The sequence below is a fragment of the Argentina silus genome, assembly GCF_951799395.1.
Source record: "Argentina silus genome assembly, chromosome: 18".
Lineage (NCBI taxonomy): Eukaryota > Metazoa > Chordata > Actinopteri > Argentiniformes > Argentinidae > Argentina > Argentina silus.
The window spans coordinates 7658047-7677591 of record NC_139672.1 but is presented as its reverse complement, the minus strand read 5'-3'; the positions used below and the strand labels follow the sequence as shown (position 1 = coordinate 7677591).

At 46.2% G+C, this 19545-nt stretch overlaps 2 protein-coding genes across 2 annotated transcripts; one reads left to right on the top strand and one right to left on the bottom strand.

Annotated features, from left to right (window-relative positions):
- Positions 1-5594: 5594 nt before the first annotated feature.
- btbd2b (BTB (POZ) domain containing 2b) lies at positions 5595-9929 on the top strand. The gene is made up of 9 exons (XM_083689738.1): positions 5595-6477; positions 6619-6738; positions 6954-7110; positions 7240-7345; positions 7442-7639; positions 7957-8149; positions 8302-8389; positions 8547-8693; positions 8904-9929. The coding sequence occupies exons 1-9, from the start codon at positions 5867-5869 to the stop codon at positions 9063-9065; spliced, it is 1782 nt and encodes a 593-aa protein (XP_083545864.1). The 5' UTR covers positions 5595-5866; the 3' UTR covers positions 9066-9929.
- Positions 9930-10632: 703 nt separating this feature from the next.
- On the bottom strand, positions 10633-18185 carry eef2b (eukaryotic translation elongation factor 2b). Its single transcript, XM_083689737.1, has 14 exons — positions 18084-18185; positions 16684-16898; positions 16392-16573; positions 15244-15455; positions 14604-14782; positions 14278-14383; positions 13736-13988; positions 13314-13509; positions 13002-13125; positions 12599-12841; positions 12088-12441; positions 11747-11929; positions 11446-11578; positions 10633-11244 (listed from the first exon to the last, which is right to left on the bottom strand). Exons 1-14 carry the CDS (start codon positions 18084-18086, stop codon positions 11051-11053), a joined length of 2577 nt encoding a protein of 858 aa, XP_083545863.1. The 5' UTR covers positions 18087-18185; the 3' UTR covers positions 10633-11050.
- Positions 18186-19545: the final 1360 nt, after the last annotated feature.

The window sequence follows — 19545 nt, the reverse complement described above, 5'->3', positions numbered from 1 at the left end:
GGTAAAACCCTCTAATGGAGCCTCACTGCTGCTGGAGGTGGGAGATGTCGTCTTTGTGCAACTCTGGCAGAACGCATGGATGCATGACAATCAAAACCACCACACCAGCTTCAGTGGCCACCTACTATTTTGCATGTGAAGAAATAATCATTGGGAGGGTTTAAGTGACAGGTCACACCGAAATCACATTTTCAAAGGTTTTCCTCTAAAGTGTCTAATGTGGAGATGCATCCATGTTGTGTACATCCATCTTCATACCTCAATGCCAAATGAATGGGAAAGATAGGCACCATCTCATTTTGATGTCAACTATTCCTTTCACTTGAGTCAGCATTCTAAGATGCTCTAATGCAAGTCTGTTTTTTTTTTAATAATTGTTCTTTTATTGTGACTGTAAATGAAATTATGGGATGGTATTGTCTCATCGCAAATAAATGTGATTTGTTATAAACTGAAATCTCTCCCTGTTTCTTGTTTATGTCAATGTGATTCTTATTTTGATAAAAGCTGATAAATCATCGATCTGTTTAAAAACGATTGGCCTTGACTCTTTTCCTCTCTCTATATCCTCAATAAAATAAAGGTGATAACGTGTCACTGATATCACCTGGTAATGATTAAACAGGTGAACACACTGTATATAAAGGAGAGAATTTAAATGCAAAAACAACACATTGCAAGAGAAGAAAAGAGACAACCAGTTGAATAATGAAGACTCCTGTGGTTCTGCTGACGTTGCTCTGCTGCTGTCTGTCTGGGGCGCAGGTTCAGAGAGACCCTGAAGATGGAGGCAGTGAGAATGACATCACTCAACAGGTTCTCTACAGAGAAGGAGACAGCAGAGTGAATGAGATTCAGACAGAGACACAGAGAACTGAACCTGCAGCCTCAACACTCTCCCAACAAACCTGCCAGCCTGACATCCACGCTGTGCTGAGAGAGATGAGCGCTATGATGGCAGAGCAGAGAGTCGAGATGAGACACACACAGTCAGAGCTGAAAGAGCTACAGGCCAGACTGAGTGCCATGAGAGCCAAGTAAAAGGTATTGTATGATAATTGCTTGTGTATGGAAACAAATGTAAACTACTTGAAACATTTTAAACTACTCAAAACATATGAAATGAAAATGATCACTTTCAATACGCTACATGTATGATTAATTACATTTATTTTTTTGCCACAAACAGCTACTCTTGCATCCATGAAGGCCAAGTCAAATGCTACTGAGAGTCAGGTGGAGGCTCTGCAGAGGGATAATGAAGGTAACAGGCTTGAACGTCTACTAGTACTTATTGAGTATTCATGCCAGGTAACAATCCATAACGATGCAGGCATTCAGAAACCTTCATAAACAGTTGTTAAATGCCTGAACATTTCTGATGTCTGTAGTTTATTTAACCCATTAAACCCATTTAACCCAACAGAACTACTGTACACTTCAGCTAATATTGTCTCATCTGTGTCTCACAGTCAGAAAGGTGTCTTTCTCAGCGTCACTACTGGCTTCAGGATCTGGATACACAGGACCCTACAACACTCAAACCATCCTGGTCTACAGACACGTCATCACAAACACAGGCAATGCTTACAACCCAAATACAGGTATGATACGCTGCAGACACTTGTAAAGAAAAGTAGATACACAGTTATCAGATCTGACTCAAACAACATTTTGACAACAATCAGATGTTGTTGTTAAATTAATTGCAATCTGCTTAATGTTGTCAGGGACAACATGTTATGGGGCAGGAGTGGAGTTTAAAACACAGAATGGTCATGTGATAAGTCAGGTTTATGGTTAATTTTGGTGATCCCAGATAAAATTTTAATGTTGTAAAATGTGCTGTTCCACTAGTCTTTTGTAACTTCATATTGTTGCTCTGATACAGGTTTCTTCATAGCTCCAGTGAAGGGTGTTTACCAGTTCCAGTTTTACCTCTTTGGTTATGGTCACACTTCACATCCTACAGCCGCTGTCTTGGTCAAGAACGGACAGCCTGTAGTTATGGCTTACGAACAACAACCAACCTATGGTGTAAACTCCTCTAATGGAGCCTCACTGCTGCTGGAGGTGGGAGATTTAGTCTTTGCGTGACTCTGGCAGAACTCATGGGTGTTTGACAATCAAAACCACCGCAGCACCTTCAGTGGCCACCTACTATTTTCCATGTGAAGAAATAATCATTGGGAGGGTTTAAGTGACAGGTCACACCGAAATCACATTTTCAAAGGTTTTCCTCTAAAGTGTCTAATGTGGAGATGCATCCATGTTGTGTACATCCATCTTCATACCTCAATGCCAAATGAATGGGAAAGATAGGCACCATCTCATTTTGATGTCAACTATTCCTTTCACTTGAGTCAGCATTCTAAGATGCTCTAATGCAAGTCTGTTTTTTTTTTAATAATTGTTCTTTTATTGTGACTGTAAATGAAATTATGGGATGGTATTGTCTCATCGCAAATAAATGTGATTTGTTATAAACTGAAATCTCTCCCTGTTTCTTGTTTATGTCAATGTGATTCTTATTTTGATAAAAGCTGATAAATCATCGATCTGTTTAAAAACGATTGGCCTTGACTCTTTTCCTCTCTCTATATCCTCAATAAAATAAAGGTGATAACGTGTCACTGATATCACCTGGTAATGATTAAACAGGTGAACACACTGTATATAAAGGAGAGAATTTAAATGCAAAAACAACACATTGCAAGAGAAGAAAAGAGACAACCAGTTGAATAATGAAGACTCCTGTGGTTCTGCTGACGTTGCTCTGCTGCTGTCTGTCTGGGGCGCAGGTTCAGAGAGACCCTGAAGATGGAGGCAGTGAGAATGACATCACTCAACAGGTTCTCTACAGAGAAGGAGACAGCAGAGTGAATGAGATTCAGACAGAGACACAGAGAACTGAACCTGCAGCCTCAACACTCTCCCAACAAACCTGCCAGCCTGACATCCACGCTGTGCTGAGAGAGATGAGTGCCATGATGGCAGAGCAGAGAGTCAAGATGAGACACACACAGTCAGAGCTGAAAGAGCTACAGGTCAGACTGAGAGAAAGTGAGAGCCAAGTAAAAGGTATTGTATGACAATTACTAATAAATGGAGAACAATTCAAAATACTTGAGACATTTGAGACATTTGAACTGAGGAGACAACTGAAGGTATTGTGTGGGATGTATGGACCTTAATTAGACTTACAACATAATTATAAGACTATATTATTAAGACTGGCAACGTTTTCACCTGAACCCTGCCTTCATCACTACGGTAGCCAGGTAAAACATCACACTGACGTTCAATAGACTGGTGAAGTGGGACTAAAAATTCAAATAAATAATTTCAAACTGATTAATGAAATATTGTACCGATCACTGATAGAAATGATAGAGAGTGATGCAAGTATGGTTACTGAAATATTGAATAAAGATACTATTGGCCAACAACAAGTGTTATTTTCCTGAGAGGACACGACACCCTGACTTGTTTAACACACCTTCTGTAGCAGTATTTCCACTGGATGATGGTCACAGTTACATTCCTTTGAGGACTGAGGAACTGGACCATACCCATAAATAGTAACAGGAGAATGTAGGCTACTTTGACACAGTTCATGTGGGAGCAAATTGTCAGTTTTTAGTGTGTGCTCCTTTACCACTTCCATGGGCCATGTGAATAGCTCCCTCTTCTGGCGAAGCCTCTGTCATTACATTTAGATTTGATCTACAATATGTGTTATTCTGGCACATACAAAGAACTATAAAGTAGTCCCAGCACAGTTTAAATATGCACAATAATACACATTGACAAGAGTTCACACACACACACACACACACACACACACACACACACACACACACACACACACACACACAAATTTAAAATACTTGAGACATTTGAACTGAGGAAAGAACTGAAGGTATTGTGTGGGATGTATGTGGAATATGTATGGACCTACAGTAGACTTACAACATAATTATAATATATGATTATGCAATAATCTCACATGTTGGAAATAAATCTATTTCTCTCATTCCATCTTTTCTCTCTCTACGATTTCAGCCCAAGCAGTTGAAATTGTTGCTATGAAAACCAGCTCAAAAATGACTGAAAGCAAGGTAGAAGAACTGAGGAGAAATGATGAAGGTACCGTAATACTTTGATATATGAAGATACAGAATTGATCGCAGTGTTGTCAACTCAAAATATAATTTCAAACACAAAATGTGTCATTCTTACTCTATCTTCTGATCATCCAACGTTATTCCAGAACAACTAGCAGCCCTTGACACTATGACGATCAGGTCCAACATCACAGACAGTCAGGTGGAGGCTCTGCGGAGAGAAAATGAAGGTAACAGGGTTGAACTATAATATTTATCCATGATAAAGTATCAATGATCTCCCCACGTCCCAATGAATATATCACAAAGTCAAAAGCCCTATTTATTCCTTGTCGTTGTAGCGCACACTGGAAAGGTGGAAGTGTTGGAAGAACATGTGGGCGAGCTGAAAAGAGAGCATGAAGGTAAGGTGGCTGTCATTTACTGTAATCTTTTCCCAACATTAAACTGTGTTGTCATTCAAACCAGGTAGCAGCAACCTTACTTCAAACAGCACTATAAGCCATTAGCCATACATTTTGTTATATCAAATGCTTGTTGATTCCTTTTTTATTTGACATGATAACAGAGCAACCGGTAATGTGATCTCATCTATGTCTCACAGTCAGAAAGGTGGCTTTCTCAGCGTCACTACTGGCTTCAGGAGCTGGACACACAGGACCCTACAACACTCAAACCATCCTGATCTACAGACACATCTTCACAAACACTGGCAATGCTTACAACCCAAATACAGGTACTGTATTTTACGCTGCAGACACTTCTAAAGTAGTGTATACAGTTTTCAGGATCGCAATTTTTTTGACAGCTTTAGTTACTTATTCAACAATGTAAACATAATCATACAATGATTTCAGCTTGAATTAATTAAATAATCTTTGATTTATATTTCTTTATTACAAAAGATACATATCCATCATTAACCAATGGTGTGGGGGAGACGTGATGAAGGGAAAATGTTGCATAACTGACGTCAGGATGTCAGGAGTTTACGCAAGGAATCCAGCCTTATAAATAATATTATCAGGTTGATTGTTAATGTTAGAAAGATCTTCAAAATGTAATGCAAAACTCATGTGTTGAATGTCTTTCCCCCCTCAAATACAGGTTTCTTCACAGCACCAGTAAAAGGTGTCTACCAGTTCCAGTTGAATGTCTATGGCAGTGGTCACAATTCACACCCCAATGCTGCTATCTTGGTTAAAAACGGACAGCATGTATTGATGGCTTGGAATCACCAACCTTCTCATTTTGGGGGTTCCTCCAATGGAGTCTCACTGCTGTTGGAGGTGGGAGAAGTGGTCTATGTACGACTCTGGACAAACTCATGGGTGTATGACGATGGAGACCACTACAGTACCTTCAGTGGCCACCTTATTTTCTCCATGTAAAAGGGACAAGACCGTCAGCATATTACATTTCTCCAATGCTTATGTGACGTGTGTTTAGTAATGACTCAGACTGTTATCTTTTTAACAAAATAGGTCTACTTATGCTCATATCTCCAGGTGTCTGGCAAATATTGTACATTTACTGTTTTATACAAATTATAATAAAGACAAATAAACGGTCCCTGCCACATGATTGGCTATTATTTGCGCTACGATTGTCTAAATATAGTATGTAATATATGTAGTATATTTACTCTCTGGTAAAGGAATATGATAGGGCAGTCTATGAATGCTTATGATTGACTGTACAGAACCAGTGAAGTATCCTTGTTTGAGGTTTGGTATGGAATGTGGCCCATGTTTTGTTTATGTCTACGTCACCGCCCCCTTCAAGCTGTCAAATTCAAGATGGCTGCTGGGGACAACAGTGGCAGGCCCCCTTGCTTAAATTTCTCCGGTCCAGGGCCTTTGGGGAATGGTCAACCCAGCAACAGTGCTTATTCCATGCCTTCTTCCAACGGTGGTAACGTCGGCACGGCAGGAGGGGCACAGGGGGTTGCCAGGCGTCCCAACCCGCAGTCAGGGCCTGGTGGCGGCGAAAGCAACGGTGTCGTAGCAGGATCTCAACCGATTGCGCAGAACTCTATCCAGCAGGCGGCAGCTCAAGGCGCCGTGGTAGCAGGGGCGGCCGGGGGAGCGATGGCCACCTCTGCGTCAAACATGCAAGCTACCGCAGCATCGAATGCATCCTCCGCGGCCGTACCAGCGTCACATTCTTCGCTGTCCGCCGCCCCAGCTTCCGCGGCTGTTTTGGTCTATCGTGAGCCAGTGTACAACTGGCAGGCAACGAAAAGCACCGTGAAGGAGAGGTTTGCTTTCCTCTTCAATAACGAGGTGCTCAGTGACGTTCATTTTTTGGTTGGCAAAGGAATGGGGGTACAACGAATACCCGCACATAGGTAAGATTTACGCTTACTGATTCGATGTGTCCATTTGTTTATCCGATGTTCAAATCACAGGCGCAACTGAGATGTCAAGTGGGAAATGATGACGGAAATGTGTCTCTATTTCCTGTGCTTGTTTTGACTTGTTTTGGTTAGGTTCGTTCTCGCTGTGGGCAGTGCAGTCTTCGATGCCATGTTCAACGGAGGTATGGCGACCACCTCAACAGAAATCGAGCTGCCAGATGTTGAGCCTGCTGCCTTTCTGGCTTTGCTGAAGTAAGACTTATCATTACTGGTCTGTCCAAATGTTATTCTGTCACATATTGCATTTGGCATAACTTTTGCAGCCTTTCCCATAAATCAGATTAGGACCTCTCTCGCATTTTGACCATATAATCATGTGCTTAGTTCACCCCAACCACCTCTGTGACGCATGCATAGTATGTACCCATTGTAGTTGATGATCTCCCACCCCCCCCCCCCCACCCCAGGTTCCTGTACTCTGATGATGTCCAGATAGGGCCTGAGACGGTGATGACCACTCTCTACACGGCCAAGAAGTACGCAGTGCCAGCCCTGGAGGCTCACTGTGTGGAGTTCCTCAAGAAGAACCTGCGGGCAGACAACGCTTTCATGCTGCTCACACAGGTCAGCTAGGCTATACTGTCTGGGGATTATCAAAACATGATTCTTATTGGCGCGAGTGTTATTATTATGGTGATACATACATAGTGTTATTTTCTCTGATGTGTGTGTGTGTGTGTATATGTGTTACAGGCACGACTGTTCGATGAGCCCCAGCTTGCCAGCCTGTGCCTAGAGAACATTGATAAGAACACTGGAGACGCTCTCGCTGCCGAGGGCTTCACAGACATAGATCTGGGTACTGTAGTTTACTTTGGATTTTGTAGTTCACTTGGATGCATTAGAATGCATATATTCGGTCTAACTCTCCTTCCCTCATGTCTCCCTTGCTCAGACACGTTGGTGGCAGTGTTGGAGAGGGACACTCTGGGCGTGAGGGAGGTGCGTCTGTTTGTGGCGGCGGTGCGCTGGGCAGATGCAGAGACCCACAGACAGCAGCTACAGCCCACCCCAGAGAACAAACGCCGAGTCCTGGGCAAGGCCCTCGTTCTCATCCGCTTCCCCCTCATGACCATCGAGGAGTTCGCCGCAGGTAACACACACACACACACACACACACACACTCACACAGACAGACAGACAGACAGACAGACAGACAGACACACACACAGACACACACACACACAGACAGACACACACACACAGACAGACACACACACACAGACAGACACACAGATAGACAGACACACACAGACAGACAGACAGACACACAGACACACAGACAGACAGGCAAAACCTCATTCTCTTTCTTCTGAGAGTCCCATGTATCTTTATATCTCCCCCCTTACACAGCGTGTCATACTGACGTATTACTATGTGTATGGTGTATTGTTCCCTCCATCTCCCCAGGCCCGGCCCAGTCTAGTATCCTGACAGACAGGGAGGTGGTGAGTCTGTTCCTCCACTTCACTGTGAACCCAAAGCCCCGTGTGGATTTCATCGACCGGCCTCGCTGCTGCCTCCGCGGGAAGGAGTGCAGCATTACACGTTTCGGCCAGGTGGAGAGCCGCTGGGGCTACAGTGGCACCAGCGACCGTATACGGTGAGAACACACACACACACAATCACATACTGTAACATATACATAATATTCCTGTAAACATATTGATATTATTCCAGACCTCAGGAGATTGCCTGACCCTCTGGGCCTCACCTCCTCTTCTCTCTTCTCTCGTCTTCCTCCTCCTCCTCCAGCTTCTCAGTGAACAGGAGGATATTCGTGGTAGGGTTCGGCCTCTACGGCTCCATACACGGTCCCACAGACTACCAAGTCAACATCCAGGTACGGTCCTGTCTGTTGAAAACAAACCCCTCTTTCTTCACATTCTAGCAGTGTTGAGGCAAGCGCGTCTGACTTTTCGGATATTACAAAACACGTGTGATTGTATGATTCATGTGTTTGTAATGTTGTGTTCCTGTGGTGTTTCTGTGCCCTGCAGATCATTCATACAGACAGCAACACGGTGCTGGGTCAGAACGATACAGGTTTCAGCTGTGATGGGTTAGCCAACACATTCAGAGTCATGTTCAAAGAGCCAGTCGAGATACTGCCCAATGTCAACTACACTGCCTGCGCTACACTTAAGGTACACACACACACACACACACATTACTTCACTGCTGCACTACAGTCAAGCTCAGTAAACTTTTTTTTACTTTATTATTATTTATTTTTTTTAAATATAAAAAAAATCTAAATCATTTGTATGTTTCAATCTTGAATCTCTCTTCATCCTTCCATCCTCATCCCTCTATCTCCTCTCCTCCCTCCCTTCCTCCCTCCCTCCCTTCTTCAGGGTCCAGATTCCCACTATGGGACGAAGGGCATGCGGAAGGTGACCCACGAGTCGTCCTCCACCGGCGCCAAGACCTGCTTCACCTTCTGCTACGCCGCGGGCAACAACAACGGCACCTCGGTGGAGGACGGACAGATCCCAGAGGTCATCTTCTACACATAGTCACCTTTGACCTCACCATGGCTTCTCACCTTATGACCCACAAGGAGGGGGCTGGGGGGGGGACTCTGGGCGAATCTCAAATGCTACTCTTATCATTCTCTGTATAGTTTACCACTGTTTGTCACATGTGAAGACAAATGGCTCTGGGGGAAAAGTGGTATTCTACATAGGGAATAGGGTGTTATTTGAGACAGTCTTCTCTCTTTGTGTCTCTCTACCTTTCTCAGTCCCCTTCGGTGTCCCACTGGCCATTAAGAGAAGCTTGATATTGAGGGGGAGGGATATCTGCCTGTTTCAGCATGACAACAACAACTAACTCTTCTGCTGAGAGAGAGAAAGGGAGAGGGGACTGGGCTTTAATAATGTGACTCTTGGGGTTAGAACTCAGAAAGGACTGTGAGAGTGTCTTAAACTGGTCGCAACTGTTGACTGTTATTTGGGGGGAAAGTAAGAAAGCGTTGAAGTGTATTTGACCCTGCCTGTAGCCAACAGCATCAGAGTGAGTGAGTGAGTGAGTGAGTGAGTGAGTGAGTGAGTGAGTGAGAGAGAGAGAGAGGTGTATTTAACCAGGGGACTCCAGTATGTGTATGTATGTACAGACTGTTATATTCTCAATCAGGTTTGTCCACATAGGATCCTTCTCATTGGTCTGCGCTGATCACTGATCAGTGACTCACTCCTGCCCCCAGTTCCAAATCGAACCCTAGCCCCTTACCGCCAGGTACTTGTGTAGAGCTGAAAGGATTGTACACAGCCTATGTGGGCAAGGTGGGTTTATTATTATTATTATTATTATTATTACTACCATGTCGCCTGTATAGTACATATCCAATACTTTCAGATCTACTGTATTCAAGTACTTAGTAAATGTGGGTAAATGGCATCCTGCACTTGGACCTAAGGGGTCTGGCCATTCTAACATTGGATTGACACTAACTCTTCTTCAGACATGTTTCATCTTAGGCTTGTCTTAAAATGTATGGTTGGAAAATATTTTTCCTTCACAACAGAGGTTTATGGGTTGTATATTATATTATACTGACATTTATTAACATTATTGATGTAGTTTGAATTCATGATGGATTAAAAAAAAAAAAAAAAAAGTGTTGAAACATTTGTGGAGATCTTTTCTCTGGTCATTTTCATATTTGTGTCAGATGGGAAATGCAAGGCTTTATTAAAGTGTTTATGATCAATTTTCTCCTGAACAAAAGGCAGGAAATATTCCTGTATCTCCTATTCAGTTATGCAAAGGTTCTGGGTGATTTCTAACATGATTTCTATGTGACGACTGTCAAAACAATGACTCATCCAATAAAGTTGACATTCAGCAAACATGACATGCGATATTCAACAGTTCTTGACAAGACTGACACTGAAACTAGCTGTGGGAAAAAAAGAAGACAATTGACTTTCGCTTCTGTGAAAATGTGAGCATATTATTGAAGGCACAAAAGCTCTTACAAAATACACATTCAAATTCAGGAGGACCCATTTCTGAGTGTTCCGTGTCCGTGTCCCTACCCACAACTTGAGTACAGACAAGTCCAGACAAACCAACAACAAATAAAACACCTTTGCTATATTTATTTTTATTGTGATTGACACATTATCTGTGGTTTCATTTCACCAGGTTCCGTAGAGGCCAGTGCCACTGTGCTCACAGTGCACCGTTTAGCCGCTTCCCCCACTCTCTGACAGTGGAAGGGAGGGGGAGGGGGAGGGGGAAGCAAGGAGAAAAAAAATGGGAGTAAAACAACTATCCCATTCTAATTCAACCCCTAGCCCTTACCCAGGGTACGTCATATAAATCTGAAAAGATTACGTAGATATAAGCAAATACTGTATGGTCACAGCTCCACAGCTCTGATAGGCTAAGTGGAATGTTCGCTATCTTGTATACCTATCCCAATAGTTTCAGAGTGCCTAGGGGGCGGGGAGGGGAGGGGCGAGCGGCCTTTTGGTAATCAACTCCGGTACAGAGTTTACAGCTTGTCCAGGAAGTTGTCGAGGGCGGGGATGCCCTCTTTCAGGCCCTTGCGCTTCCTGGTTTCTGCCACGACCCCAAAGGGCTTGGTGGTGGGGTCCTGGGGGTCTCCCTGGAGGATCTGCCAGTGGTCGAACACACACTGGGGGAAGGCCTGGCCTCCCGTGTTGGAACGCAGGTCTGCTGTGAACCCTGGGAGAGAGAGGGGAGAAGAGGAGAGAGAAGAAACACTGTTAAAAGAATGTGAACTGTTCTGAAACACTCCTGTTGTGAGAGAGAGAGAGAGAGAGAGTGAGAGGGGGAAGGGGTAAATGGGAGAGGGGGAAGGAAGGCCTTCACCAAAAACATAGGCAGGACAGGCACACAGAGAGGCGCGCACACACACACACTCACCAAAGGACTCGTTGACGGGCAGGAAGGCCTTGACGATGAACATGGGTGTGCCTATCACCTGGGTCTCCTCGAACACGTGACCTCGCTTCCTGTTCAACACACCGTAGATCCCGCCTACCACCTGCTCCGGGCACTGTACAAGCAGGAAACGCATCACTCAGACATGTCATAGGCTAGGTCAGGGGGGTGCAACGTTACAGAACACACACACACACACACACACACACACACACACACACACACACACACACACACACACACACACACACACACACACACACACACACACACACACACACACCTGGATCTCCACAAGGTAGACAGGCTCCATGAGTCGTGGCTGAGCGGTGAGCTGGCAAGCGTAAAGGACCCTGCGGGCGGTGGGAATGATCTGACCACCTCCACGGTGGATGGCGTCCGCGTGCAGCGTCACGTCATGGATGTCGAAGCGACACGCGCGCAGGTGCTCCTCACACAGCGCACCCTGCAGGACAGGAGGATTGGATATTGGAATGTTTTTCAACTCAAAACAAAACAACTTCACTTGGTAACCACAACAACAATGCTGCCATGTTCAGTTCTGTAGTTAAACTACAACTAGTACAACCTTTTCAACTAACTAAAACTACAATTCCCACCCACCTCCTTAGAGGCCCACTGGAAGCCAGCGACCACGCTGTCCTTGATCTCGTTGAGGTACTGGACGCCCTTGGTCACGTCCATCAGCAGGTTGGGTCCGGTTCCGTCCGGTCCGAAGCACCAGATCTTCCTGGCCTCCGATACATCCCACTCGTACTTGTCGGCGAGGAAGCGGGCACGGATCTTGAGCTCCTGGCGGGGGGAGACGTCTCCCTTCTCGATGTCCTCGGCCAGGCCGTCGGGGAAGGGGCGCGCGCGCATGTACAGACGGTTGTGCTTATTGGGGGACTTGGACAGGCACATCTGGTCAGACTCCATGCTGACGGTCTCTCTGTAGGAGACCACCGGGTCAGATTTCTGTAAGGGGGGGGGAGGGAGAGAGCGAGAGAGAGAGAGAGAGAGTGAGAGAGAGATAGAGAGAGAGTGTCAGTCTAAGGGAAAGCAGAGCAGGAGGAGCAGAATGGATAAGTCTCTCTGTACTTCAGCAGGATGCCCGCCCTCCCTCCCCCCTCACCTTCAGTGGTATACCAGCATGGTCCTCCTCCAGGTCTTTCAGGCAGATCTCCAGATGCAGCTCTCCAGCTCCGGCGATGATGTGCTCTCCAGACTCTTCGATGATACACTGCACCATGGGGTCAGACTTGGCCAGGCGCTTAAGGCCCTCCACCAACTTGGGCAGGTCGGCGGGGTTCTTGGCCTCCACAGCCACTCTCACCACGGGGCTGACGCTGAACTTCATCACCCTCATGTTGTGGGCCTGTAGGGGGCAGCAGAGAGAGTCGTCAAGAGAGTTTGGGCCGCTTTAGGTGCAGGACGCCATTGTTGCTGACTCTTGAGCATTCTACTGATCCTTTCTTTTTTTTCCTTTACAATCAAGTTTTACATTCATTCATTTGCAAAGGGGATGTGGTGTATACCTGTTCAAAGGTGGTAATGGTCCCAGTTTTGACCAGGTACTGGTCTACTCCGACCAGACCCACAATGTTCCCGCATGGCACGTCCTCAATAGGCTCCACATACCGCCCCATCATCAAAATAGTCCTACGGATGGGTGGAGGGGAGAAAGGAGGGGGGGAGAAGGAGAAAATTAGATGGGGGGGGGGGGCATAAAGGATTTGAAAAAAAAAAATGTTTAAGTCTATACACCACACACACCTTGTCTTTAACGCTCAAAAGCTTTTGACCTCTGAATAGCCTCTGCACACATTCCACACACACATTCCACACACCTCTGGATGGGCTTGACGTAGAGGTCTTCCTTTTTCCCAGGGGAGAAGTTGGGTCCCATGATGCGGACCTTCAGGCCGGTGGACACACAGCCAGAGAAGACGCGGCCGAAGGCATAGAAGCGTCCTTTATCAGTGGTGGGCACCATCTTAGAGATGTACATCATCAGAGGAGCCTTGGGGTCACAGTTCTTGATACCTGACAGGAGAGCAGAGAGCACCATTGTTCCTTTATCGGGAGATCATTCACTTATGGGACTTTTCTCCTGCATGCCAACCAAAAAGATGGTGTGATTGTGTGTGTGTGTGTGTGTGTGTATGTGTGTGTATGCGTGCATATGTTTGATTGTGTTTGTGTGTGTGTGTGTGTGTGCGTATGCGTGCATATGTTTGATTGTGTTTGTGTGTGTGTGTGTGTCACTAACCCATGGCAGCTTCATCATCTCCAGGCCCTTCATAGAGGAGCTCACAGCGGTACTTCTGGGCGGTGACAGGGGAAGGCAGGTGGATGGTGATCATCTGGAGCAGGGCCTCTCCGGCAGGCAGCCAGCGACGCATCACCGCCTTCAGCAGGGGCTTGCCCTCCTTCTCCTTGTCGTCAGCATCCAGCTTGATGTCCAGCTTCTCAATCATCTTGGCCGTCTCCTCCTTCTTGAAGTTCATGACGGCATCAAACACCTGAAGGAGGGAGGGAGGGAGGGAGGGAGGGAGGGAGGGTGGGTGGGATGGAGGGAGGGAGGGAGGGAGAAAGAAAGGGGGGGGGGGAATAACATGAGGGAGGCGCAATTAGGAACCTGCTTTTAATACTGGCTAATTGAAGAATGACTTGCTTAGATCTGGGAACACAACTAACACATTGGTCAGTGGATTATAAAGTGCTCTGTGACTGACATTATTGATACTAGTCAAGTCATGTATCTAGACTCCACCCGGCCCATTGCTTCAGGAGAGTCATATGTCCTCTTACCTTGAAGATGGGGTCCAGGACAAGCTGGGAGAAGGTGCGAGGGAGCTTCTTACCATCGGGGCCGTTAGGTGTCTTACTAAACTTGCCTGTGGCCGGGTCAAAAAACCTAAAAGGGGGGATATTGTACATATTAGGGTTGCACAATGTGATGTACTGTACCAGCATTTTGCAATGCTGTGTGTGTGTGTACATGAGTATGTATGTATGTATGTATGTATGTATGTATGTATGTATGTATGTATGTATGTATGTATGCATGTATGCGTGTGTGTGTGTGTTTTTGCATGAGAATGAGTGTGTGTGTGTGTGTGTGTGTGTGTGGATACCTTTCTCCCCACAGTTTCTTCATCATGTCCTCCACCTTCTTACACCTCCCTGCTGCTTCCAGATGAGTGTCTCCTTTGGCAGCGAACTTGGCCACGTACATCTCAGCAAACTGCTTGAGGGTGAAGGCCCAGCCGTGGAGACCGGACCCAAACCCAACTGTACCGATCACCGGGTCAATCTGGGGAGAAAAAAAAGGCAATGTTCATATTAACCGCTGTCTGTGTAAATATCAGAAAGAAGAAAGAAAGACTGTTTATTTTCCATGCAATCAATTCTCACACACGCACTACACACCCCCCCCTTCTGAGACAACACACATGCACACCCCCAAGGAGAACAGAGCGCTGGGCAGTTAGGGGTTAAATGCCTTGCTCAAGGGCACAACGGCAGTGGTAGGCACCTGGATAAGATGCCAGTAACCCTCCAGTCACCAGCTCACATCCGGCTCCCTCCTGGAGCGGGGATCGAACCAGCAACCTTCCGATTGCTGGCCGGCCTCTCTAACCTGCCGCCCCAAAAGCATCGCAAAAGCATATGCTATCAAAAGCATATCATATTTCCCCACCGTCAGTGGCAGAATTGTCAAATTTTAGGTAGTGTGTGTGTGTGTGTGTGTGTGTGTGTGTCTCCCTCTCTCACCATGATGCTGCCCATGGGTCCACCCTCATCCTCTCCGTAGGTGGCGATGATGACGTTGACGTTCTCCACGATCCTCTGGAAGGTCTGGAACAGATCCTCCGGCTCCAGCTGCAGCTCCAGCAAGGCCCGGTCCATCTTGTTCATCATCAGAACCGGCTTGATGCGCTCTGCTATGGCCTGCCTCAGCACTGTCTCAGTCTGCACACACACACCTGGGAGCGGGAGAAAAAGAGAGTGTGTGTGAGTGAGTGATTGAGTGAGAGAAAAAGGGGAGTGGGGGGGGGGGGGAGAGAGGACAGAATGAAAAAAAAACCTGGTCGCTTTCCTCCTCTCAGCTGAGACACGGGACACCATCAGAGAGCGAGGGAGTGAGAACGACAGGAAGAGATGGATAGGACAGCAGGGAGAGAGGGAGAGAGAAAGGAAGAAAGAAAAGGAGAGAGAGAGAGAGAGAGAGAGAGAGAGAGAGAGAAAGAGAGAGAGAGAGAGAGAGAATATTCGCTTGAGATACAATCTACCACTACCGGACACCGAGTGACGCGGGTTTGGCACGGAACTGGCGAGAGGGGGGGGGTCCTTCACTTTCAATGGCAGATGGGCGGCGACCTCTCCACGCTGCGTTCACGTATACTCCACTCAGCTTGGACAGGCCAAAACTTAAAGGGGAGGGGGGGGGGGGGGGGGGGGAGCCGCTTCCGTTAACCGATCGCAATTGAGAGGGGAGGTGCTACAGAATGGCTGGCTGGCTTCCTTCCTTCCTTCCTTCCTTCCTTCTTTCCTGCCAAACATAAAGATGGATAGCAAGCATGGAAGTGAAACTCAGGGGCAAAGCATCAGAAACCCGACTGAACCCGGCATCGGCAACTGCTAAGCTGTCTGTCACGGCCTTGACAGACGCATGCAGAAATACACACAAGGGCCCTTTCTCGAAACTCGATCCATCGCGTTCCTCTCCTCTCCGTTCTCTGCTCGATTCCATCTCCAAACGCATCGGAGGAGAATATCTAAAAAAACAGAGGAGAGGAGAGGACGCGAGGAACCGAGTTCCCAACAATCGAGAGAAAGGGCCAGGGGACACAGGACCATACAGAGAGAGAGAGAGAGAGAGAGAGAGAGAGAGAGAGAAAGAGGGATTTAGAGGAGTTTACCTGAGACACAGTCCACCACCACCAGGGCTCCGTCAGTGACCCTGAGGGCCGCCGTGACCTCAGAGGAGAAGTCCACGTGGCCCGGGGAGTCGATCAGGTTGATGAGGAACCCGGGGCCGTCCTTGGTCTGCTTGATAAACGCAGTGTCGCTCTCGCCCAGCTCGTAGTACATGGAGATGGCCCTGAGAGAGGGGAGAGGGGCAGGGGTCATACATTCGGGATAAATGACCACTGCGGCTGAATTCATTCCACAGGCAGGCAGACAGACAGACAGACAGACAGCTATACATACGTGGATTTGATGGTAATGCAACGCTCCTGCTCGTCTTTGCGTGTGTCCGTGAAGCGGGTCTCTCCGGCGCGTGATCCGGCGATGATGCCTGCCATGGACACCAGCGAGTCCGTCAGCGTGGACTTCCCATGGTCAACGTGAGCGATCACAGACATGTTCCTGATGTTGGACTTCTTGTCCATGATGGCACGGATCTGGTCCACTGTAAAGTTCACCTATAGGGCGGAGATTGATCCATTTAATTTAAATCAATCAATCATATTTGATAACATTGCCATTACATGACATAACATTGTTTACAAATGCATGAGCCGCCCCCTCGGACTGGACAGGTAGAAGGACAGTCTAACCCTCTAGGCCAGACAGTTGGTTGATTGATGAAAACCCTTACCACCACTGAACATTCCTTACTGACTTGAACTCACCTGAGCTGATCTGTAGGCCCACTGGGCTGTTACACATCCAGCATAGTTGACAGACCTAGTTTAACTCAACAAAGGCATATTGTTCATATTTGCAGTTGACTCTACACCTGTTGAAATGGGTTAGAGTAGGCCTATCATAATCACCACCAATCCAAGTGCCAATCATTTTGGCTGAAATTGGTCGACTAATGCATTACACATTTAAAGATAATATGAAGAAACACCTGCAGCAGTTTATTTGCCCACGCAACTACGGGATGGGAACCGTCAGTCGACTATCTTGGGAACATGTATGACTCAACCGTGGTGGAATAGTCTTGTTTCATGGGTTATCAGCGCATCTATTGTAATGAACGCAGCTGATGCAATGCTGTGAAACGGACCACCGAGAACTGCCGGACATCACATGATTATGGGACATAAATTATTCCTATCTGCGCAATCATGTAAACCTCAAGTTGACCCATTTGCTTCCAGCTGTCTTATTCTATACGAAAAAAGGCCAGATCAGCCTATGATTAAATAATGTTGATTAAATGCCACACGAACATTCGCATGTCAGAGACTATTCCGAGCATTCCACTGTGTTACCATCTCTATGATAGTCAGGCTCAGCATTATGAAACTTGCCACAAAAACAAAGCCAGCTGGTTAAACCACCATTTAATAGCTGCTTCGATGCAACCATCTTTTGACAGCTGCTAAAACTGAAACAGACGACCTCCCTATAGAGCATACATTAATCTGAGCCATCGATCAATGTAGCTATCTCGTTTATTTGGCTGTAAACTGCGGCTTTTCTAACATCGTCATGCCGTTCCAGGGGAGCATCCATCTTGGGGATAACGGAGCTTGTTTCACCCGGCTCAGGTTCCTTTCAATCGGTGACTGGTGAAACAACCAGAGGCAAGACCACTGACTGGATCCACTGACAACAAAACCAGAATCAAGCAAATTGCTCCAAAATCGACTTACCATATTGTCTGATGCTTGTAGATTCTCTCGTAAAAATAAGTTTAACACTCTAAACACGCTGCCTTCCTTGTCTAGGATAGGCAGGGAATAGGATGCTTATGACAGCTTACGTTATTTTGTATCGTGTGATTCGCCTCACGTTGCGATAAGCGGGCGTGCAACGTCCCAATAACATGTTATACGGACAATGATCCACAAGGGGACACTATTAGTTTAGAAATCTCTAGTCCTACCCTTCTACAGGATTGGAGGACTTGACTGATACAGTAAAACACACACACACACACACACACACACACACACACACACACACACACACACACACACACACACAGTGAAATAACTGCCATTATAAAAAGATGAATACTGGAACAGCATAACATGCTAGGTAGAGTAGAACGAACGTGTGATCAAATGCTCATCAACATTATCCACAAATCACTTTCGTTTATGGAGAACACGTAACACTGGGTGTTTCCCTTGAAATGCATCCCTTATGTCCACCTGTTGATTCAATCACAGCCCCAGTGTAAACTATGTAAACAGCCTTATCACAGAAGCTCAGATAAGATATATAAACATTTGGTTTTATGATGCGCTGATATGCGGTGGACATAAGTGGTGATAAGGGAAAGGGTGAGAAGGTACGTCAGGGTGCATCTCAGTAGTCTAAATGGCTACCTCGCCTTGTCTCCTTTCCTTCATCTGCACGGTTTGAAAACACATGATAGGTGAAAGTAATTTGGAGGATGCCCTACTTGGAATCTGTTTTCACCTGTCCAGTTGTGATACATCTGTGCAGGTGAAGGAACAATAAATAAGGACGTTGGACCCACTGAGGTACACCCATAGGATGGCACGTTGTAATGACAGCACTGTACTAAGGCGGTGTCACATGATGTCACGGTCTGTCTCCGCTTGTTAAGGTAGTCAAAATGTTGTAGATTCCATCGAGTCCATTTGAAACTTTGACTATGTCACTCCAGACCGGAGCACGTACAGTAACTGTGAGATGCAAACCATGCAACCATAGCATTTGAGTATGAGCCCTACATGGCTAGTGTCATGTTCAATAGGTACAGCTGCATGTTCCTAAAAAAAAACCTATGGCATTTTTGACCTGATTAGGTAATATCTCTGTGCACTTTGGAGCTGTATATTCCCTAGAACAGCAGTAAAGATAAGAGTGTCAATATGCATACCATTATTACCAATACAGATCATTCTGTGTCCTCCTTCATAGATAAGTGCATTTTAATGGGCCAATAAATAATCTTTTAGAGAAAGAGAGAGAGGGGGTGGGGGGGGGGGGTGGGGGATTGAGGATTACAGTAAATTAGTAAATCAGGTGTACAACTCCATGGGCCCAATAGCACTGAGAAATGCCCAATGTTGTCCTCTAAGGCAGCAAGCGTCAAGGACCCCAAAGTGTCAACTATTTCATTAGATACAGAACAGTTCA

Coding starts and splice junctions, on each gene's coding strand:
- btbd2b (XM_083689738.1), top strand. CDS start 5,867: ATGTGGCCCATGTTTTGTTTATGTCTACGTCACCGCCCCCTTCAAGCT. Junction 6,739..6,953: donor GCCTTTCTGGCTTTGCTGAA/GTAAGACTTATC, acceptor CCCCCACCCCAG/GTTCCTGTACTCTGATGATG. Junction 8,694..8,903: donor CTGCCTGCGCTACACTTAAG/GTACACACACAC, acceptor TCCCTTCTTCAG/GGTCCAGATTCCCACTATGG.
- eef2b (XM_083689737.1), bottom strand. Junction 15,456..16,391: donor GGTGGTGGACTGTGTCTCAG/GTAAACTCCTCT, acceptor TCCCGCTCCCAG/GTGTGTGTGTGCAGACTGAG. Junction 11,930..12,087: donor TCCAGTGGGCCTCTAAGGAG/GTGGGTGGGAAT, acceptor CCTGTCCTGCAG/GGTGCGCTGTGTGAGGAGCA.